We start from the raw sequence: 23,713 nt of genomic DNA, 5'->3' as shown, positions 1-23,713 counted from the left end.
CCAGGAGTCTCCATGCAACCCATTTTGGATGCCAGGCAAGTGCAGGGGGCGCACGAAGGATCTGGGAGGGCAAATACCGGGCCTTCCGGAAGTCCAAAAATTGGCTTGTTTCCAGCTTCCGGAGGGCCTCTGGAGCCCAGGGGAGTCTGTTTTTGCCCTCCTGGAGGCTCAGGGACACCTCCAGAACCTCCAGAGAGTGAAAAGCGGGCCTACCGGAAGGCCATGCCTGCTGATTGTTGAAATGTATGTAACCTGTGACACATTTTAACACAACACACCATTTAATATTCATCACAATCCAAACAGGACGTTTTTTATTAGAAAGCTGTGCAAAGTCTTAAGTGCTGCAACTTGTCAGCGGCTTTGTGGGGCCGAAGCTCCACAGTGAGGCATCACGAGACATAAAGACTGAAAATGCCATGTTTAAGACTCTGAAAAGGAAAGAAAAAAAATGAAGCCATGTTCCTGGCATAGAAACCAGAAGACAGAGACAGTAAATCCTCAAGGCCATAAAAACATAAATGGCAACCACAAATGCTGTTATTTCCCAAAGTTCTCTGCAATATGTCACAGTTAACAACTCACGTTAAAAGATGTCTCTTAATACAAAAGTCCCAACTGAACCCAGAAATACATTTTACACCTTTAAATTGAGGTGGTTTCCAACCAAACTCTATACACATACAGATTTCTTCCCTCTTGTTTTGGGTAATAATAGATGTATTTACATGGGTACTCTTGCATTGCACAACTCAATAAGTATATTAAGCCATGGACATCTCTGTGGAAAGCAGTGACTGGGTTCTAACATCACGTTAAGAAACCACAAATATGGTTCCAAAGTTGACTCAGCCATAGTAGTTGACTTTATAACTGGTGCTAAGCCACAAATAGTTCACAAAACACAGTGATTGGTTTCACATATTACACTAAGCCAGCAGTCCTCAAAGTTGGCAATACCAGTTTGTGTGTTTTTCTCCCACCCCAAACCCCAACACAAGTTTCTTTGGTGGTAATATTAGCTAAGAAATAAATCTGACAGGGATAATTATATATCAATGTAGGTTGATATATCTTCCTCCACTCATTGTCCACTAGGATTAATCCCAAAACGAGCTTTTATAGCACTGCTACTCTGCCTGTCAACACTGATCAATTTTTGTTTAAACTGTGACTTATGTAGTTTAAGATCCTCCACCTCAACAGGCTCTGTTAGTTGTGAAGTCGTGTCCTACCCATGGTGACCCCATGGATCAGGTCTTCCCATCCTCTACCATCCTCTGGAATCAATTTAAGCTCACGCCTACTGCTTCGGTGACTCCAGCCAGCCACCTCATTCTCTGTTGTCCCTTTCTTCTTCTGTCCTCAATCTTTCCCAGCGTGAGGCTCTTCTCCAGTGAGTCCTTCCTTCTCACTAGGTGGCTAAAGTATTTGAGTTTCGTCTTCAGGATCTGGCCTTCTAAAGAGCAGTCAGGGTTGATCTCCTCTAGGACTAAGTGGTTTGATCATCTTGCAGTCCAAGGAACTCTCAGGAGTCTTCTCCAGCACCATAGTTCAAAGGCCTCAATTCTTTGGCGCTCAGCCTTTCTTATGGTCCAACTTTCACAGCCATACATTTCAACTGGGAAAACCATAGCCTTGACTATAGGCACTTTTGTTGGCAGGTTCTGTTGCTCTAAGCTAAAACCACCAAGGGTCTCCAACCTTGGCAACTTTAAGACTTGTGGGCTTCAACTCCCAGAATTCCTCAGTGGATCATGATGAGTTCTGAATTCTGGGAATTGAAGTCCACAAGTCTTAAAGTCGCCAAGGTTGGAAAACCTTGAATAAACCACATGATCTTGGCTTCTGTGAAGGTAACTTTCATAAGCTCTAAGCAGCTCACAGCATGCCAAACATGGGATCCAGGCATCTCTTCGTTCCAATCACCTTCATCCTTGTGACAAAACTAAAATTCCACATTTCCCCACCAAAAAAAAACCATGTCCTGGTAAGTCAACCTGGCAAGTGTCTTCTTACTGAATTGAATCACTTTCAGAGTTAGCTTGCAATCTTCTTTGAGCCAGGATGTGAAACTGGAAAAATGAACATTGCTGAACAGATTGGATAGTGACTTCTGTGAGAGATATGAGGTTCTGTCCCAGGTAGGGCGTTGTAGAAGACCTCCAACCTCTTCTGTATGGATCTATGAATTTGGAGCAAAAGAGAGAAAGAAGGAAGGGTTCAACATCCCTTCCGAGCTTTCAAAAAAAAATTTATTGCCTGCTTAGCATTCAAGAATGAGAATTTGTACGTAAGAGTAATACAAGTCCTACAGTACTTGTATGTCAAACTGATTCGATGCTTTAGGTAAAGGTAAAAGTTCCCCTCACACATATGTGGTAGTCATTCCTGACACTAGGGGGCGGTGCTCATCTCCATTTCAAAACCGAAGAGCCAGCGCTGTCCGAAGAAGTCTCCATGGTCATGCTGAAGGTGCACAGAACGCTGTTAACTTCTCACCAAAGGTGGTTCCTATTTTTCTACTTGCATTTTACGTGCTTTCGAACTGCTAGGTTGGCAGAAGCTGGGACAAGTAACGGGAGCTCACTCCGATACGCAGCGCTAGGGATTCAAATTGCTGAACTGCCAACCTTTCTGATCGACATGCTGAGCGTCTTAGCCACTGAGCCGCCATACGATGCTTTAGAATGGGACAATCTCAAGCAGAGATTGAGGAAAAAAAAGTAATTAAGTCTCTTCCTCCTTTTGGAAAGAATCTGATAATCAGAAACATTGCATAAATGATCTCTTTACAATTGCTATCAAAGCGCCCGCACACACGTCCACAACCCCCCCCCAATGGCAATTTAACTTCTGCAAAAGAGGATCCTGATGGCAATTTTATACGATGGAAATGAAAACTGCCTCAAGTTTAATATCTAGGCAACGTCTATTAATGCCAGAGACAGTAATTTGCACGTTTTAATCTTTAACAACAATAAACAGCAGAAAGGGCTTCTTCGTCTTTGTAAATGAAAATTGTTAAAGGTTTTTATCCTAAATCAAGTAGCTAAATTTAACAATTATTACAGAAGCACAAAATGCTATATTAAGATCAGTATCCGTGTTGGGAGATAAATTTAAATTCCTATTTTCAACTCTTATCTCAACCAAAAAAAAAAAAAATAATATGTCACAGACAGAATCTTTTATTATTGTGCAGTAAAAAAAAGAAGATAAGAACCAATGAATCTTTCAGATTGAACGGAGTGTTCCTGAAAGCCTTAATGGACCTGGCTAAATTTCTGGGCCCTCTGATTAGAGGGGTTGGAGTTTAGCAACCAGTTGGCTGCAAGCGCATGCACAAATTTACAGGGAAATCACCTTCCACGTCACTGCTGGGGAGGAAAACAGCTGAGACATGGCAAACTACTCTGCCATGGACGTCAGCTGGGCTTCAGAAAAGGGAATATAGGTGCTTATAGCGCAGGGGCGGGTTAGGGTTAGTGGGCCCAGCTGAACGTATTGTATTGTATTGTATTATTTGTATGCCGCCCTTCTCCGGGAGGACTCAGGGCGGCGAACAATTCAAGGGGGAAAAAAAGGGGGAACATAAAAAGACAAAATACAAATAATAAAAGTAGACAACAGTCGCACAACCATACATGTCGAGAGGGGAGGGAACTCATCACCCCCAGGCCTGCCGGCAAAGCCAGGTTTTGACGGCTTTTCGGAAGGCCTGGAGAGAGGTGAGGGTCCGAATCCCTGCGGGGAGTTCATTCCAGAGGGCCGGAGCTGCCACAGAGAAGGCCCTCCCCCGGGTAATAGCCAGGTGGCATTGGCTGGTAGATGGCACCCGGAGGCGGCCAACCCTGTGAGATCTAATGGGTCTGTGGGAGGTAATTGGCAGCAGGCGGTCTCTCAAGTACCCAGATCCAATACCATGAAGGGCTTTGTAAGTTACGACTAGCACCTTGAAGCGTATCCGGAGACTGATCGGTAACCAGTGCAGCTCGCGGAGGATAGGTGTAACGTGGGTGTACCGAGGTGCACCCACAATCGCTCGCGCGGCCGCGTTCTGGACGAGTTGAAGTCTCCGAATACTCTTCAAGGGCTGCCCCATGTAGAGCGCATTGCAGTAGTCAGAGCGAACCAGTTCGGCCAAACCGGTAGAATCCCACCCTGCTGGGCCCCCTGTCAGATTTATTTGGGGGGGGGTGTTTAGACAGTCTAGCCATCTAGTTCCTGTTCTCTTTTACGGTTTTATTGCATTGTACTTTCTAATTTGGAATCAGATGTTTAGATTCAATAATTTAAATTAATTTAACCCGGTCCCTCTGCAGATGAGCGTTCACAAAGTTAGTAAGGATTGTTTGGGGCGCTCAAATCTCTAAGACCGCTCCTACAAATGTCAAGGCCATCAGGTTGATCTCATAAAAACCGAAGATGCATAGTATTTGCTTGGCCGCCTCAATTCCAATGATTGCATCCTACAGGGATCATTTAAGAACAAAACGTACACGGAAAGGTCAAAAGAAAACACATTTCTAGAAACATAATAAATAACTTTTCAAAAAGTAATGATATGGGTGCTTTCAAAGTTAACAAAGCGAACAACAAATAATAATAAAAACCCATCAGATAACACCTTAAATATTTGTGAGCTTATTAATGGTCAGCACGATCAAAATAAATACAAAAATATACAGATTAGTAGCAGCACAAGTACAAAAAAAAAATCAATCTACTGGCCAGAGAGACAACTTTGATAAATATTTCATTTCCTTTGTTTCCCCTTTCCAATTGTCTCCTCTTAGGGTTTACAATCATTCATTAAGTCTACAAACTTCCGAACAGGCTGAAGATTTATGCCAGAAAGATACCCATCCTTAACCTTCAAGAGCTGATGGGGAGTCCTTGATGCTCTCTGAACTTGCTTTCTTGAATTCTCAGTGCTAGAAAGGAGTGGGGTTTGCTCTCAGTTGATGTTAGTACGGATGAGGTTATCTCGTTGGGTAATGAAAGGTCTGCAAAAAACACCTCCGAAATCAGAGAGACCCAAGGACTCCACAGTTCACCCTGATCTAAAGATATTCTCTTCTATTGGTAAGAGCTAATGTGCCTTTCGTAATCCATTTGGATTTTTGATAGATCTATACCAGGGGTGGGCTTCAAAAATTTCAGCAATGGGTTCTCTGCCCAGTTGCTAGGTAGGGGCTATGGTAGGCATGGCCTAGTTGGCCTCCTGAACTACGGTGGGGTGGGGGGCATTTTCGCTTTCCCCGGGCTTCAGAGGCAACGGGCCCATTTCCAGCTTTCTGGAACTTCATGGAAGCCCATTTTTTCCCCTGTCCCTGAGCCTCCATGTGGGCCCTGCATTTATCTCACATCTAAAACAGGCCGTGTTGAGACTCCTGGAAGGGGAGGGGTGGAAGAGGTGGGAGGGGCCAGCCAGGGATGGAATTTGGAGGTTCTCCAAAGCAGCTATAGCGTTAGCTACAGGTTCTCAGAAACCCGTGCAAACCCGTAGCAGCCCACCCCTGATCTATGCTGTCCTCAGTGAAGTCGTGACCCGTCAAAACCGCGGTCCACTAAAGCGCGTCCGATCAAAGCGCGTACGTGACGTCATCAGCAGCGCGACAAATAAAATTAAAAATAAATTAAATTAAAATTAAATTAAAGCAAGCCGATTCACATAAAGGTAAGGGTTAGGGTTAGGGTTAGGGTTAGGTTAAGGGTTAGGTTTAGGGTTACATTAAGCGTTAGGGTTAGGGTTAGGGTTAGGTTAAGGGTTAGCGTTAGGTTTAGCGTTAGGTTAAGGGTTAGGTTTAGGGTTAGGTTTAGGGTTAGGTTAAGGGTTAGGCTTGGGGTTAGGTTTAGGGTTAGGTTTGGGGGGGTTAGGGTAAGGTTTTCGCGTTAATTTTAAATTTACCGCTCACAGCGTGCCGTTTTCGTCGCGCTGTGATGACATCACGTACCCGCTTTCGTCGAGCGTGCTTTAGTCTACCGCAGATTTATGGTGGAACCCAGTGAAGTAATCAGCTGAGTTTTAGGAGAAACAACAATTAGGTGCTACTCCATCTCAACTCCTGTTTTAAGTATCTCAGTTTTTTTTTAATTTCTTCACATGGATTTGTCCTTTCCTTCAAATCTAGCCTTTTCTCCCACTTGTAAATGAAACCTCTTAACAATAGGACTGAACCTAGCAAAAGATTAAACCACTTGTTAGTGCTTTCAGATGTGCCGAGTTTACGACTCTCGTATGTGGTAGTGGAATTATGGGAACTGAAGTCCAACCCACCTGGATAGCACAGGGCTGGGGGGTGGAGAACTGTAGCATCTATCTCTAAAGACTTAAGATTAGGAGAACTGGAAAGGCAACTTTCCCAAAGCTTAAAACTCAGGAGGTTACAAATGAAAAATTAAAAATAAAAAGGTACCCATGAGGAAGAGAGGTTTGCACACCGTGTTGTGGTGGAATGCTGCATTGTTGTCATTGTTGAACACCACATGAGCATATTAAAAAAGGAGAGAACACCAATTCCTTTAACAGTTAAGATTGCAAGGAAATATAATTCCTGCAAGCATGCCCAAGATAGGAGCTGGTGACCATCTCTACATGGTCAACCTCCAGAGAGAGACTTCTAAGGAGAACAGTTTCACTTGATTTGGGTTAAAAGTTCCCAAGGGCAGCATACATATTCATGCATAGTACCTATGCATTTGTCTAGGATGGGGAGGGCGCAACTATGGTGGCTTTATCAGCTCTGGGCTTCAACTCCCAGAATTCCTGAGCCAGGAATTCTGGGAATTGAAGTCTGCAGGTCATAAAGGAGCCGTAGCTGTCCAACCCTGGTCTAGGATGTGCTTTAAAGGAAGCACTTGCGTCTCAGAAAGCAGAATTCTAGAGATTTGGAGGCTACTAGCCTCCATCACTAGAACTAACTGAAACAATACAGTACAGTACAAACAAAAAGGAATCATTTTCAGATTTTTTTTGTTCTCAAATCAAAAATGCCAGGGCTGATTGTGGCTGTTTTGCCCAAACTGGGAAGCATTTAAAAAAAACAACAACAACCAATTCATGGTAGAAAGTATGAGGACCGGAAAAGACTCCAGTTGCTTCAAAATAATTTTGAGACCTGCTTTTCCTATTTCGTTCAAAGTACGCAAGTCAACATCATCTTAGAGGCCATTCCGACAGATTAAAAAGCCCCAATTTAGGGAAAGGAAATTATCTCATTCATTCTAACACATGGCACCCAAGCATACTTGAATTAGGTTTCAAACCCAGCACTGGATCTTCCCTCCCAGATAATAATAAATTATTATTTTGCAAGGAGCGACAGCAACTCGAGTACGTAGAACAGTAGGGTCAAGTTCGATTTCGTTGAGGGCCGCATCAGGATTGTGTTTGACCCCGAGAGGAGCGTGGCCAGGGGGCATGGCCAGCTCTACATCACAGTGTCGGGGGCGCATGTGGCGGCCTGAGTGCTCTGCCAGAGAAAACAGGCTCCTGAGCTCCGTTTTCGGCTGCGATGGACTCCTGCAACCCTCCCGCAAAAAAGGAGCTCAGAAGGGACACATGCGGCCCTCCCAAGCTCCATTTTTGCTGGCAGAAACATTGCGGGCTGGTCCTTCACTGTTTCCAGGGCAGCCCTGCAGGCCAGATCTAAGCACCCCGTGGGCCGGATCTGGCCCACGGTCCTTGAGTTTGACACCCCCCTCCCGATGTAGAGGAACCGGATGTTATTGAATTGAAGCCGGAAGCCTTTTCCAGTGCAATGCCTGTCTCGAAAATGCTTCAGACCTCACCAGGGCATAGCATTCGTTTGCTATTTATTAAAACTATACATCTTTCTCTTGGCTTCTGGATGGGCCTAAAAAACAAAAGAATCTCTCTTTGCAAGACTCACTCAAGCAATCAGTCAGTGCCCTACATTTTTCCTTCCCCATCCCTACCCCCCGCTTAGTTTTTAATAGCAGCTGAGTCTCTACTGGTTCAATTTGCCCAGTTCTTATCATTCTGTTCTGGCAGCAGAGTCGGACAGTAAGGAAGTTGGGGAGGAACATGGGCTAGTCCTAGGGGCTGAGGAAAGTTCAGACGAGGGCTCTGCGTCGGAGGCAGAGAGGGAGCTAGACAGCATGAGGCAGAGGAACAACTGGAGCCTGTTCCCAGTGTGCGCATGCGCAGAGCTGCCAGAAAACAAGAACAACTAAGAAAGCAGGGTCGACCTGGGAGTAAAGCCACACTTTGGAGGTGATTGGCCCCGCCCATAGGAAACAAAAGAGGAGCGAACGGGGAGGGGGGTTTTGCAGGAAACACTTCGTTCCTTCGGTCGTTTCAAGAGTGGAAAGTTCTGTTTGTGACTATAAGAGACTCTGTGCCAAGTGTTGCCTTGCCCTGCATTTGGAAGCTAGTTATCTGGCAGCTCTCCGAGCGAGATAAGGTTCGTGTTGATAAATATTCCTCTGAAAGACTGTTTGCCAAGCCTAGCTGACTGTGAATGAAAAGAATTCACAGTTGTGTAAATCAAAAAGGTTATGCTGGGACCAAGACTCTGCTTCATGCTTTTTAAGGAAACCTTGGTCAGAACACTTTCTGACTAGCCACAGTCTCTGTTTCCCCACCCACCCCCAAACCTCTGTACAACTGGAGATTGTGGGATTTAACCAGGGAGGAGGAATTGGAAGTGTTCCCCAGACAAGTGACACCTTAAGTTGACCTTTTGTCACTTGTTTCACCAAGTCGCCATATGCAAAAGTGGCACAATGCACAGCAACAAAAAAAGGGGGGGGCTCAATCCTTCACACTACCTTCTCAAGCAAAGCTCACTCATGCACGGGGAAGGGCAGGGGGGCTAGTGAACGGGGCAGGTTCTCCTTCGAAGGCAGCTAATGGACCGAACACATCAACATCCAATATCCTGTGACACACCTTCCTGCCAATTGGGAGCGTGGCCCCGCTTCTCTTGTCTTCTGAACTGAAATTCATTGACTTCACGGATAGGTTTGCGAGTTTTCGAGACGCACGGAGAGAGCTGGGGAGCAGGCCTCCTAAGGCACAGAGCACAGATGCAGGGCAGTGGCAGGCAAAACAAGCAGAAGCTGCTCCCTACATAGGGAAAAGTCCAAAAAAGGAAGAGCGGCTATCAGGGATCGAGTCTCATTGGATGTAGCCGAGGTTCTCCATCTCGTTCTTATACCGCTGTTCGGAGACTTTGCTTTTGTGTTGCTTGCTCTCCAAATGCTGCCGGAACTCCACTTCTTCGCTGGCCCCAGCGTTGCACATGGAGCAGTAGAACTGGCCGCTGGGGGTGACACACATGGCGAGGTCACGAGGTATCCGCTGACGGGAACGTGGGTTGAAGTAAGGGCCTGGAGGAAAGCAAGCAAGCAAGGCATTTTTGGGATACAGCCAACCAGGAAGAATTTCCCGAGAAGGTGACATCCACCAGAGCTCACTTGGTGCCACCTTCAAAGCACGTGAACAACTCCTGAGAACCAGTACCTTGTCTTGAATACAGGCAGTTCTTGACTTACAACTGTTCGTTCGTTACTTGCAACAGTGTAATAAGTGTTTAAACTTACAATAGCACTGGCAGGAAAAAATGGCTTACAACCATTGCCGCATTCCTGGAGTCACATGATCAAAATTCGGACACTGGGGCAAGCGGCATGTATTTACAACGGTTGCAGTGTCCGGAGGTCAAGTGATCACCTTTTGCAAACTTCTGACAAGCAAACTCAATTGTCAGGCCTGCAGCCACCTTTTCTTTTGGATCTTTGGGCTGCCACACTTTCTATTATTCTACTATGCTGTTTCTATGGTGGGAAAATGGGAGGCGGGATTGTAAGACGTTAGATGCTATGTAGCCATAACAAAATTCTTTCCAGAAAGCCAAGGTCATCCTTTGTCTTTGCACCTCTGCACCTGACCAGAACTGGATGGGTGAAAGCTGCCAGCATGGCAGTGGAAGATTGGACCATGTGGGTGTGGGGGGCAACATCTTGAATTTTCAACCGGATGGGGAAAACCGGGAAGCTTTCAGATTCGGGTTTCCCCAGATGTGCTAACATGGCTCTCTTAATAAATTCGAACATTGAGCAATACTTTGCCACGGAGTCTGATTTACTTTTGGATGCTATTTGGAACCCTGACATCAATGGGGAAGCCAGATTCATTTAATAGCCGTGTTGCTAATGTATCAACAACTGCAGCAAGAATGGGGGCAAAACTCACTTAAGAGCTATCTTGCTTAGTAATGGAAATTTTGCATTCGATTGTGCTCACAAATCAAAGACCCACCCGTATTAAGAAAACTTAAGCTACAGCACTAAAAGTGGGGTTTGGAGGGGGAGAGAGTTCCACAACATGAAAGCCTGATGTGGAAGAGCTCATGAGTTCCAGAGGAGATACAGGGAGTAGGATAAGTGGACTTTCTGATATTCAGTTCTGCTTTTGTGGCCCACCAGCAACCAGCAGCGTTGACAACAGGTTGGAGAGGAACATGGGCCAGTCCTGGGGACTGAGGAAAGCTCAAACAAGCTTTCAGAGGCAGAGAGGGAGTTAGACAGCAGTGAGGCAGAGGAACAGCTGGAGCCTCTTCCCAGGGTGCGCAGGCGCAGAGCTACCAGAAGACAAGAACAACTAAGAAAGCAGGGTCAAGTTAAGAGCAAAGCCACATCTTGGAGGTGATTGGCCCCTCCCATAGGAAACAAAAGAGGAACGATTGAAGAGTGGGCTTTTGCAGGAAACAATTCGTAAATTTTGGCCTGGAAAGTTCTGATTGAGATTGTAAGAGACTCTGTGTCAAGTTTTGCTTTGCCCTGTGTTTAGAAGCTAGTTATCTGGAAGTGCTCTAAACGAGATAAGGTGCGTGTGGATAAATATTCCTCTGAAAGACTGTTTGCCAAGTCTTGCTGACTGTGAATGAAAGGAATTCACAGTCGTGTAAATAAAAGAGGTTTTGTCGGGACCAAGACTTTGCTTCTTGCTTTCTAAGGAAACCTGGGTCAGAATATCTGCAATCTTCTTAAAAAGAAAAGGAACTAGGGCTGAAATGGTGTTTCCTTGGCTTAGAACAGGGGTCTCCAAACATTGGCAACTTTAAGACTTGTGAATGGCTGGCTGAGGAATTCTGGAAGTTAAAGTCCACAAGTCTTAAAGTTGCGGAGTTTGGAGACCTCTGTCTTAGAGTGAGAGAAAGATATTTTTATTTTATTCTAAGAAAAAAGAAAAAAAGACAAACAATTCCACCAAATTGTGCTTTGGCCTGGAGGATGCCAAGGGCTCTTGCCGCTCTTTACCGTACCTGTGTTGTTTTGCACAGCATAAACATTCCTTCTGTTCTGCATCATCTTGAATTCATTTCCTTCTTTTCGCGCTTTCCTTTTGCCGGCCATTTCAGGCGACTCCCTATTATTGACGATACGGAAACACAATTTTAATTGCAGGGAAGGGAGGAAGATTTTACAGGCATCAGCAGGAGAAGTTAGCAGAACTTTTGGAGATGTTACCGCTGGTGAGCGTTTTGATACCCTGTTTCCATGAAAATAAAACCTCCCCAGATAATCAGCCCAATCGAGCTTTTGAGAGCATGTCCTAAAATAAGCCCTCCCCAAAAATATTGCAACACAGCAGCAGCCATGAGGTGACCACACTCGCCGCCACCTGCACCTCAAAAATAATAAGACCTCTCTGAAAATAAGGCCAAGCACTTATTTCGGGGGTGAAAAGAAAATAAGACCCCGTCTTATTTGGGGGAAAACACAGTAATACCTACAAGAACGAGTTGTTCTGTGCCTCGGCCAGGCGCAGCCTCTTGGCGTGATTCTTGCCCTGGTAGTGAGCCTGGGCCACCGCTGGCGAAGAAAACGATGCATCACACAGTTTGCAATAATCATTCTCCGTGGCCAAGATCACACGTCCTCCTGGTTTCGAGGAGGACCCCTGGGCAAAACAGGAAAATAGATTCAGATATATCAATGCGGTTGTTTTTCTTTCCAAACAAAAGTTCTGCATGAGCCTCTTCCCAAAGATGTCAATTTCAGGACCTGGTGCTACAGTTTTGTAACACAGGGGTGTAAAACTCAAGGTCCGGGGGCCAGATCTGGCCCGCCAGGTGCTTAGATTTGGCCCAGGGAGCCACCCTGGGAACAGGAAACCCGCAGTGCCTCTTGTCAGTGAGAACATAGCTCAGGACAGCTGCACGTGGCCCTCTCAAGCTCCGTTTTCGTTGGCAGAGGGTTGCAGGAGGCCATCGCAGCCAAAAATGGAGCTCGCGAGGGCCACAGGCTACACTCCCAAGCTCCCTTTTTCCTGGCAGAGGGTTGCAGCCGAAAACGGACCTTGGGAGCCCATTTTTGTTGGCAGAACATTCAGGCCACCACGGGCACTCCCGACACGAGTGACGTTGAGCTGGCCGCACCAACCCCAGCCCCTCAAGGTCACACGCAGCCCTGATGTGGTCCTCAATGAAATCGAGTTTGACACTGCTGATGTAACGCAATTCAATGCATCATTGCATTGGCCTTTTTATAGCCCCTGCAGCAATTTACACATCCACATTCAGACGATGGTCTAGAACTCTCAGATCCTTTTCAAAAGCAATGCCATCAAGTCAGGTCTTCTTAACCAATAAAAAGGGATCACATACTTGTGATAGATGAACATTATCTTAGAATAGAATAGAATAGAATAGAATAGAATAGAATAGAATAGAATAGAATAGAATAGAATAGAATAGAATAGAATAGAATAGAATAGAATAAATAGAATAGAATAGGAGAAAAGAGAAGAGAAGAAAAGAGAATTCTTTATTGGCCAAGTGTGGTTGGATACACAAGGAATTTGGTACATATGCTCTCAGTGTACATAAAATATACATTTGTCAAGAATCATAAGGTACAACAGTTAATGATAGTCATAGGGTACAAATAAGCAATCAGCAAACAATCAATAGCAATATAAATCGTGAGGATACAAGCAACAGTCATGCAGTCATAAGTGGGAGGAGATGGGTGGTAGGAACGATGAGAAGACTAATAGTAATAGTAATGCACCCTTAGTGAATAGTTTGACAGTGGGGAGGGAATTATTTGTTTAGCAGAGTGGTGGCGTTCTTGTTATATCTGATCCCACACTCCAGCCAGTCAAGGTCATTTTGAATTGTGATTTTATACTCTTCAATATTAGGCAATTCACCAAGCTTGGTGACATCTGCAAATGTGGTACGCATCCGTTCCCTTCCATCGCAAGGTCATTTCTAACAAAGGATCCTCATTTGACATTTCCCTCCAGGATAATAAAGAACTATTTACAAGTATCAATTGTTCAACCAGCTCTAAATCCATCACAGGACAGTACTTTCTACTCAGTGGTGGGATTCAACTAGTTCGTACCACTTCGGGAGAATCGGTTGTTAATTTTCTGAGCAGTTTGGTGAATTGGTTTTTGGAAGAAATCATTAGGACAGAGAACCGGTTGTTAAATTATTTGAATCCCACCACTGTTTCTACTCCATATTTATTCAAATAATAAGGCCTCTTATTATTTCCTATGTTCATTACCTTTATTTTCATTTGATGTTTTTAAATTAGTACCATTGCCCCATAAAAACATAATTTAAGTAGTTAATCTTCTTTCTGGCTTTTTAACAGTAACAATTGCATGTTGCTGTTTTTTGTAAATTACTCCCAAAATTCTGCGCTTCAGCAGCCTATCAACTTTAAAGTTTATCCTTAGTATATTTATATTCTACTTTCTTACAAAATTCAACATTTTTTCAATTTTCGTTTTCCTATTCATTTGTCCATTATTTAGGTTGAGGTATTAACTGGTTCACCGGTACTAGTACATTTTTGATGAGTCTCCTTTTCAAACTACTTTATAAAATCGTAGCATCACAGATGACTTCTCTGGAAATTAATCCCAACACAGCACATTTACTTTTATGAGAGTAAGCATTATGGAAAGACATTTTAGATTTTTTAAAGCTGCTTTTTTTAAATCTAAGAAGCTGCTTCCCCCCAGTGGCCAAATTTATGAATTTACACTTGAATTGAGGGAATATAATTAATTCCCTTAATTAAGGGATCTGAACGACATTGAGAGAGAGATAAGAAAGTCAATTTTCTCTGTTGTTTCTTCTAGGACACACACAGGATCATTTATTTTGTGGTTCCACAATCCTTTCAGACCTATGGATACATCTGACTGTGTCTTAGGGCTTGTATTCTCCACCTTGGCAGGAGTGTCAAAAGCCAAGGGCTGCGGGCCGAATCCAGCCTTAGATTTTGCCCACGGGGCCACCTTGGAAACAGCAAAGAACCAGCCCGTGGTGCCTCTTCCAGAGAAAATGGAGCTCGGGAGGGCCACCAATGGACTTAATGAAGAAATTGTTTTTGATGGGCCATGATTATGGCCCATCAAATCAGCGTCAATTCTTTGCAAGCACAAAGAGAGAAACTGGTGGCGCAGTGGTTAGAAGGCAGTACTGTAGGGCTAACTCACTGCTCACTCCAGGAGTTCGATTCTGACTGGCTCAGCCTTCCATCCTTCCGAGGTGGGTAAAATGAGGACCCAGATTGTTGGGGGCAAATATGCTGGCTCTGTCAACCTCTTTGAGAGGGCTGTAAAGCACTATGAAGTAGCATATAGTCTAAGTACTATTGCTATTCCTAGAAAGACCAGAATAATCTGTTCTCAACTGATCGTTCAGGTCCTCCTCTGCTGGTCATGCGCCTTCTACTTTTCCCAGCATTATAGACTTCTCAAGAGAACTAAATCTTCACGTAAGGGGTCCAAAAAATAAACTTTATTTTTTCTTTTGTACCGCATTCATATGTATTTGATTAAGAGGGGCAACCACTGAAATTTGCAAATGGGTAGGCAGCTGAACCACAATCTTATTTTACCTTACGTTGTGGGAGCTTCATCACTCAAAGCTTTCAACAAGAGACTGGCTTGCCAGCTGTCAAAAATGGGGTAGAGTCTGTTTGGAGGAGGGGGGTGGACTAGATCAGGGTCAGCAACCTTTTGGAGCTCAGGGACCACTACATTCATAATTTTAAATCCCGCTGACCTCTAATATGATCTCTCTAATGACTGGCTGTGTGGGCGTGGCTAGGTGGTCATGTGACTGGGTGGGCGTGCCAACTCGATGTCACTCATGTCAAGGGGGCGCCTTGTCAGCCTCTACTTGCTCCTCCCCTGCCAGCCACTCCTGGCCTGCCCGCCCGGACTCCTCAGGGCCCCAACAGGAAGCAGTTGTTGGAGCTAAGCAGCCACCATGAGAAAGAGCTGGCAAAACAGCTGGCTCGATTCAAATTCTTACCGAGAAGGAGGCTCAGCAGAAGCACCTCACTCAGGACTACGAGCATAGGCTTTCCAAGCAGAGGGAAGACCTGTGAGGGTGCAAGGCCAGGTACCGGCACCTGGAGTTTCAGTGGGCTGAGATGGTCAGCTAGTCCCAGGCCATGATGCAGCCCCACTGTAACAAGGTCCTCCAGCTCTTCACCACCAGCAGCACTTCCCTCCAGCCTTCACCCAAAGCCCCGCGCCAGGAGGCTGAAGCAGACGCTGTCGGAATTTCTGCCCCCCTCTGACCCACACAAAAAGACCCCAAAGGGAGAGACTCTCTGCAGCAGCACAAATGTTCACTGCACGTGTCCAGCCTAGGGACCATAATTTGAGGACCCCTGATTTAGTGCAATATAAAAAATGGAAATATTTTTTTGCGGACCATCAATATTTTCTCACAGACCACCAGTTGGTGACCGCCGCACTAGATGACCTACAAGGTCCCTTCCAGTTCTGTTAATCTGTATGTCTGTATGTCCACTCACCGGTCTCCTCCATTTAATGTTGTTGGGAAATGCCACCTAATGATACATGTGTAATTAGTTCCGATGAAAGAGAAATCTACGTTTGCCCACAACTCCATGAGAACGAATAGCCCAAAGCAGACAGACTTGATTGCCACAATGCACTAAGCCAATGGCTCTCAACCCATGGTCTGTGGACCCCTGTGGGGGAGGGGGCACAATGTTGTCACAGGGGGTCTCCTAAGGCTTGAAGAAATGTTTAAAATCTTGAAAGTCTTGGAGGTCCGTGGCCACAAAAGGCAATACAATGCAATGCAATGCAATACAATACAATACAATAGCAGAGTTGGAAGGAACCTTGGAGGTCTTCTAGTCCAACCCCCTGCCTAGGCAGGAAACCCTATACTGTTTCAGACAAATGGCTATTCAACATCTTAAAGACTTCCAGTGTTGGAGCATTCACAACTTCTGGAAGCAAGCTGTTCCACTGATTAATTGTTCTAACTGTCAGGAAATTTCTCCCCAATTCTAAGTTGCTTCTCTCCTTGATTAGTTTCCACCCATTGCTTCTTGTCCTACCCTCAGGTGCCTTGGAGAATAGTTTGACTCCCTCTTCTTTGTGGCAGCCCCTGAGATATTGGAACACTGCTATCATGTCTCCCCTAGTCCTTCTTTTCATTAAACTAGACATACCAAGTTCCGGCATTTAAAGGAGTTCTGTGGTGAAGGAAAAGTTGAGAACTAATGTACTAAGCTACAATGTGGTTTGCTTGGATTGAGTATGCTGTACGAACCCCACCATTTTGCTTTGTAAATTCTGGCTTGTGGCTTGGTGTAATGTGTGAGCCTAGCCAATTGTGGTACACCCAACATATGGTGATGAAGTAAACCCTAACTGAACGTAATGTGCGAATCATGTTATAAGCTTTTATAACAAGATCATTCAGCAGGACCTCATCTGGACAATAGATTAAATCAGGGGTCCTCAAACTTTTTAAACAGGGGAGCAATTCATGGTCCCTCAAACTGTTGGGGGGCCGGATCAGCTAGGTAGGCATGGCTAGGTGGTCATGTGACTGGGTGGGCATGGCCAATTTAGCAGTCCAAACAATACATACAAATTAAACTTTAATTTGTTTTGTTCCTGGGGTGGAAAACAGGTCAGGGAAGGGATGCGGCTGCCTCAGGGTGGGTGTGAGGGACTTCTGCTTCTCTCTCTCTCTCTCCTTCCCTCCCTCTCTATTTATCTATCTATCTATCTATCTCTTTGCTGGGGAGACAAAAAACGGGCCCATTTTTGGCCTCCAGAGGCCCCTGCAGGTCCCGTTTTTTCACCTCCCCAGCCTGCAGAAGGTGAGTGGGGTCCAGCGTGTAGGTGGGGCGATGTGGGTGGGGCAGCCCCTTGGTCCCGCGCGAGCCAGATTAATGGCTTTGGCAGGCCGTATCCGGCCTGTGGGCCGTAATTTGAGGACCCCTGGATTAAATATATGTACTATGCTTAAGACAGTTTGGTTGTTTACATTTCAACAATGACAGTCCGCAAAGAAAGGAAAGAATTATTACATTCAAGAACGGCTTCTTAAACCTGCAAAGAGGCAGCCGCTTTGGGGAGAAACAGGTTGAAATGCTGGGGGCAAAGAATTCAACTTCCCCGAGTTCCTGTTTAAAGAATAAAACCCAAACGTTTTAAAGCAAACACATCGTTAGTGCCTCTAAATCTACCTTGCCTTAAAGTTCACACTCTGCTTTTCAACAAGTCAACTCAGTGGTTTGTAAGAAAGCAGAATTGAAACTTAAGGTTTAAAAGAAAAACACGGAAATCAGAACAAAACAAAATAATATGCAATATCCTTTCTCTTCTTGTGGACTGTTGTAGTGGCCCGTCAGCAGCCAGCAGAGCTGGTGCCAGACTCAGACAATGAGGAGGTTGGGGAGGAACCTGGGCCAGTCCTGGAGTCTGGGGAAGGCTCTGATGAGGGTTCTGTGTTGGAGGCAGAGAGGGGGCCAGGGCAGTCCGACAGTTATCAGCTGCCTTTGGAGTCAGATATCAGTGGGGCAGAAAAACAGTTGGAGCCTGTTCCTGATGTGCACATGTGCAGAGCTATCAAGAGAACAGCTAAGGAACAAGGGCCGACTCGGGAGTAAAGAAACAGGTGGACGGTGAATGGCCCCTCCCATATGGAATAAAGAGGAACGCAAGGGGAATGGAGTTTGCAGGAGACAATTAGTTTGCTTAATTGGTTCGTGACTCTCAAAGACTCCTTGCCAAGTCCAGCGTTGTATTAGATTGTATTGTATTTGGTTTATTTGTATGCTGCCCTTCTCCAGGAGGGACTCAGGGCGGTGAACAACTCAGGGGGGAAAGGGAACATAAACACAATACACATAATTAAAGTACACGAAAATCACACAGCCATACCAGTCGAGAGGGGAGGGGAACTCATCAACCCCAGGCCTGCCGGCACAGCTAGGTTTTGATGGCTTTCCGGAAGGCCTGGAGAGAGGTGAGGGTCCGGATCTCCGCGGGGAGTTCATTCCAAAGGGCCGGAGCTGCTACAGAGAAGGCCCTCCCCCGGGTAGTAGCCAGATGGCATTGGCTGGTGGACGGAACCCGGAGGAGGCCGACCCTGTGAGATCTAACGGATCTTTGGGAGGTAATTGGCAGCAGGCGGTCTCTCAAGTTGTTTTGAAGATATCGTCCTGGCAGCTCAAGCCAGGTAAGGTCTGTGACTGTAAATTCACCTTTGAAAGACTTTGCTGGATGTGAATGAGAGCAATTCACAGTAACTTAATAAAAAAGGGGTTTTGTCGGGACAAGGTGTCTGCTTTGTGGTTTGGGGAAGCCTAGGTCAGAAAATCTCTTCTAGAAGAACATGGACTACTGGTTCATTAATACAGCACTGCTATCTATACATCCTTACCTGGGGTGCAAGAGACACCATCGGATGAGTAACTGGCTCAAGAGAGTTACTCACTCGGGCAGGAGCTGGGCAGCTGTTGGCAGCATAGTAGTTCCGAAGTTTCTTACTGTGGTTTTTACCCTGGAAAACCAAATTTCTGTTATTAGCCTAGCAAAAAAAGTGCACCAAAGCCATTAGTGACATACCATCATTCTTTCTTAAGCCTTCATCAATACTAAGTGGTGGAATAAAATCTACAGGTTTCTGGTTTATTTGTTAGGGGTGAGTAGGAGGAGAAGTTCCAATAGGGGTGGATTTGGGGTTCAATTAAGGAGGAAAACTGGTGCTTTAAGTCTTGCAGTGGTTGAAGAACCCTTTTACCCCAGACAATGCCTGAAACTGCTCCCTCGGAGCTGTGCCGTGGCTTAATTGGTGGAGCTCTTGCCTCTCAATCAGCAGGCTGTGTGTTCAATCCTAGGTAAAGGTTCCCCTTGCACATATGTGCTAGCCGTGCCCAACTCCAGGGGGCGGTGCTCACCTCCGTTTCAAAGCCGACGAGCCAGCGCTGTTACCTTCCCACCAAAGGTGGTCCCTATTTTTCTACTTGCATTTTTACATGCTTTCGAACTGCTAGGTTGGCAGAAGCTGGGACAAGTAATGGGAGCTCACTCCGTTTATACAGCGCTAGGGATTCGAACTGCGGAACTGCCAACCTTTCTGATCGATAAGCTCAGCCTCTCAGCCACCCTTTCGATCCTAGGTAGAGGCAGATATTTCTCTTTCTGGGCACAAGGAGGATATATCTGCTGAGTGAAACTCCACATTGGTGACAGGAAGGGCATCTGGCCAGTAAAAACACATTTCCGTTCAGTTGCTCAGACTCCACCCCACAAGCGATTATGGGGTCATTAAAAGATGATGATGACAGGTAGTGCTTGACACACAAGCTTTTGTTTAGTGACCATTTGAAGTTACAACAGCACTGAAAAAAGCGACTTACGACTGGTCTTTACACTTACGACCGTTGCACCATCCCCATGGTCGCATGATCAAAATTTGGAGGCTTGGCAACTAGCATGCATTTATGATGATTACACTGCTCTGGGGTCATGTGATGACCATTTGTAACCTTCCCAGCTGGTTTCCGGCAAGCAAAATCAATGGAGGAAGCCAGATTCTCTTAACGACCATGTGCTTCACTTAACAACTGCAGGGATTCACTTTAACAACTGTGACGAAAAGGTTGTAAAATGAAGCCCACAATGCGCTTAAAGCTGCCCTGTTTAGCAGCGGAAACATTGGGCTCAGTTCCGATGATAAGTCAGGGACTATCTTGTACATAAAAGCCTCCCCCCGGTTATTTTTCCAGGAAGAACAGTTTATTTCACAAATTAGACTAGCAAGTGTGGGACACTGATGAAGGCCTGCACTGAGGGAGATCCCATTTCAAATCCATCCCCACAACAGCCCAGGAAGCTCTCTGGTTGACTTTATCACAGCCCCTCAGCCCAGGAGGCAGTGGGGTAAAAGTGGTTAAGATGTAGGCCAATGGTTCCCAAATTTGGCAACTTTAAGACTTGTGGACTTCAACTCCCAGAATTCTCCAGCCAGCTCTGCTGGCTGGAGAATTCTGGGAGTTGAAGTCCACAAGTCTTAAAGTTGCCAAGTTTGGGAACCACTGATGTAGGCCTAAGACCTTCCCTCAATCACAGGTGAAAAATCATGAAATGAATGAAAAATCCAATAACACATAATGACAAAAGATTTAGGGCCAATTAGAGAGGGTATCCAACCTCCGGGCCACGGCCCATTAGTGGGCCATGAGGTGTTTGCAACTAGGCCTCAGAAACAACTTGTGAGAACAGCGTGCGAGCATATGCGTGCATGCTCCGTTCGTGTGAGCAGCGCACACACATGCACACCGCTCACGCAAATGGAGCTGGGCATGTATGCTTCCCGGCAGCTCACATGGAACCATCCCCTCCCACTGCCTGTCCGCCGGTCTGCAAAGCCGGAAAAGGTTGGGGAACTCTGAATTACATGGACAAAGTTGAATTAATTATGGAATGCCTAGACATTAAATTGGAAGTAGACAAATTCACCCGGGGGGTGGGGGAGAGGAATCAGACTGTTGGCCTTAATGGATACACACTAGAATAATAAATGGTATAGAACAGTGATAGGGGACCTTTTTTGTACCCATGTGCCGACTTGGAACGTAAACCATCCCGCAAGGAACGCGCAGCCTCTCCGGCATTTGCGTGTGCGGAAGCACCAAAACCTGGAAAAGCAGCGCTCCATCATGCATGCACGCCCTGCAGTGGTGGGTTCCAGATTCCGTTCCAACCGATACGGAATGGCCCCGGCATCACCCACATGGGCACGCACAGTGCCTGCACACATGCACACAGTGCACGCGTGCATCATACTTGCCTGCGACGCTTCCATAAGCCTCCACGGCTCTCCAGCTGCTCGGCAGAGCATCGTGCAGGCGCCGTACGTGCCATGCACGTGCGCGGAAGTGCGAAAGGCTTAAAGCACAGGAAAGGAGCTTGGGCGGGTGGGCCCTATGGAGCACCATACCGGAACAGTATCCGGTGCTCCGGGCAGGCTCTGGTAACGCCCGTACCGGGGCATACCGTCTGCAACCCACCACTGATGCGCTGGCACCCAAATTTCCGGTTTCCGGCACGCGCCCAACAAACAACTGGCTGTTGCACATGCGTGCAATGGAAACCCGGAAGTTCGGCTGCTGGTGCATGCATGCGCAACAGAACACTGCTCTTCCGGATTTCTGTTGCAAATCGAAACATTTGTTACGTGAGTTTGTCCCGTTTCACGGCCTTTCTTACCACCACTGTTAAGAGAATCGCTGCAGTTGCTAAATTGGTCAAACTCATTTTTGCTAGTCGGAAGGTCGCAAAAGGAGATTACATGACCCCAACACCCTGCAACCGTCATAAATATGAGTCAATTGCCAAGCATCGGAATTTTAATCATACCACCCTGGGGATGCTACAGGGGTCGTAAGTAAGAAAACTGGTTGTAAGTCACTTTTTTTTTCCAGTGCCACCGTAACTTCGAATAGTCACTAAATGAACTGTTGTAAGTCAAGAACTACTTCTATATATCACCTTGGAAAACAAGGGGCAACCTTTTTGGTTGTGAAACTTGTCAGAGTATATTCATGAACTGGAATAGGGCATAGCAACAGGTCAGCCAATGGGGGCCTTTTTGGTAACTGTAAGTATTACCATTACACTGCGAGCTATACAGAGCTTGTAGGTCTGCACATATTCTCCCCTTATTAGAGAGATTGCCAGGGAAGGCAGATAATTTTTATCTAGGCTTCCTCCTCCAGGACACTAACCCGGTTACCACGTATTCAGTGGCAAAGTTCTGTGCTGCTGCAATGTCCACAAGAAAAAAATTGGCTACAGAAGTATAGTACCATCTTGTACCAATTATCTGGACCTACCTCTAACAATCTTTGGACCATTATGTTATTATCCACTTTTAATGTCAATACTTTTTAATTGTATTTTAATGTTAGTATTTTTTAATATAGTGTAAAAACTAATGTGTATTGCTGGTCTTTGACCGTAATAAAGATTTTACTTACTTACTTTTTGGTAACTGGAGCATACTATTTGTTGTATAGGGCCATAAGAGACAGTTTGGAGCCTGGGCGTGGCTTAAATGTTATGTATATAAGCTTGAGGGCACTAGCTTCTCTCTCCTCCATTTTGCCTTCTCCATTTTGTGCTTCCATTGTGTGCTGGGTTTGTACTTGCTATTTAGCAGTTAGCAATAGCAGTTAGACTTATATACCGCTTCATAGGGCTTTCAGCCCTCTCTAAGCAGTTTACAGAGTCAGCATATTGCCCCCAACAACAATCTGGGTCCTCGTTTTACGCACCTCAGAAGGATGGAAGGCTGAGTCAACCTTGAGCCGGTGAGATTTGAACCACCGAACTGCAGATAGCAGTCAGCTGAAGTGGCCTGCAGTACTGCACCCTAACCACTGCTTCTCTACAACGTGGAAAAACCTACAAGGGTATTGTATGCCTTATGTGTTGTTATCAGAGGTGGTTCCAACCGGTTCGGAGCAGTTCAGAAGAACTGGTAGTAACTTGGGGGCCTGGGTCGTTGGAATCGGCAGCCACCCAGCCGTGCCACGTCCCCAAACTGGTTCTCCTACGGAGCCACCATTTTGATTTTCGGTTCTGGCGTGCGCAGAACAAATGTTTCCCTCCCCCCATTTTTTAAGGTTTTGCGCATGCGCAGACCTTTTTTATTTGCAAATACGCACATGCGCGCCGAGCTGGCAGTAATGCCAGCAGCAACCCACCCCTGGTTATTATGTATATAAAGAGGTTTTGAATCCTGCTGTGATTGTCCGATTGCGCGTGCTGCAGCGAACTCTGACAAAACCCAACTCAACGCCGAAAGAATCCCACGGCGGTTTGGAACGTGCAGGCAGGCTATCCTCACCTGGTAGTGGGCCTGGGCTTGTTGGGCGGAGTTCAGGGTGACGTTGCAAAGCCTACAGCACAATGGCTTGCACAGTTCCTCCAGCAAGGGGTCCTGCTCCCCCCGCGTGGCGAGTTCCTCATCTTGTCCAAGTGGCAAGGATGGCCCCGGTCCCAGTGGTTTCGGCGGAGAAAGTCGCAAGGTGGCTGGAGGCCTGGTGGCCACTGACATAGGAAGAGGTGGGGGCGTTTCAGGAAGAGGAAGAGGCGGAAACCCAGCTCGCTGCAAAAGAATCATTGGCTGACCGATCTTCTAGCATTCTTTCTTCGGAACCCAAAGGCAGCTTCGGATCTCGAACTGAAAAGCAAGAAGAAAATCCAACTCAAACAGGGGCCTCCAACAACAAGCATCGTCAACGTTGGGTTGGGTGATATACCTTACAGGGCAAGATTTGATTCAACTCAATCAACTGTATTCCACCCGCTAAGGATTTTTGTTTTTTATAAAGTCTCTTAAGTCACAGCTGGCTT

General features: G+C 45.9%; 1 protein-coding gene across 1 annotated transcript; it reads right to left on the bottom strand.

The window, feature by feature from the left end:
* Positions 1-294: 294 nt before the first annotated feature.
* On the bottom strand, positions 295-23,535 carry ZMAT3 (zinc finger matrin-type 3). Its single transcript, XM_087725211.1, has 6 exons — positions 23,205-23,535; positions 18,732-18,851; positions 11,769-11,935; positions 11,298-11,401; positions 8,800-9,360; positions 295-431 (listed from the first exon to the last, which is right to left on the bottom strand). Exons 1-5 carry the CDS (start codon positions 23,478-23,480, stop codon positions 9,149-9,151), a joined length of 879 nt encoding a protein of 292 aa, XP_087581337.1. The 5' UTR covers positions 23,481-23,535; the 3' UTR covers positions 295-431; positions 8,800-9,148.
* Positions 23,536-23,713: the final 178 nt, after the last annotated feature.

Source organism: Thamnophis sirtalis, unplaced genomic scaffold (genome assembly GCF_051295495.1).
Source record: "Thamnophis sirtalis isolate CommonGarterSnake01/CBP01778 unplaced genomic scaffold, rThaSir2_p1.2 scaffold_11, whole genome shotgun sequence".
In the NCBI taxonomy this organism is placed as follows: Eukaryota; Metazoa; Chordata; class Lepidosauria; order Squamata; family Natricidae; genus Thamnophis; species Thamnophis sirtalis.
This window is presented reverse-complemented; position numbering and strand designations above follow the sequence as displayed.

What these genes read in the sequence shown, in the direction of transcription:
- ZMAT3 (XM_087725211.1), bottom strand. Translation starts at nt 23,480, where the DNA reads ATGATTCTTTTGCAGCGAGCTGGGTTTCCGCCTCTTCCTCTTCCTGAA. An exon ending in AAGCCCAGGCCCACTACCAG is followed by an intron (nt 18,852 to 23,204) that starts GTGAGGATAGCC and finishes TTGGTTTTCCAG; the next exon opens with GGTAAAAACCACAGTAAGAA. An exon ending in GCACAGAACAACTCGTTCTT is followed by an intron (nt 11,402 to 11,768) that starts GTAGGTATTACT and finishes CGTCAATAATAG; the next exon opens with GGAGTCGCCTGAAATGGCCG.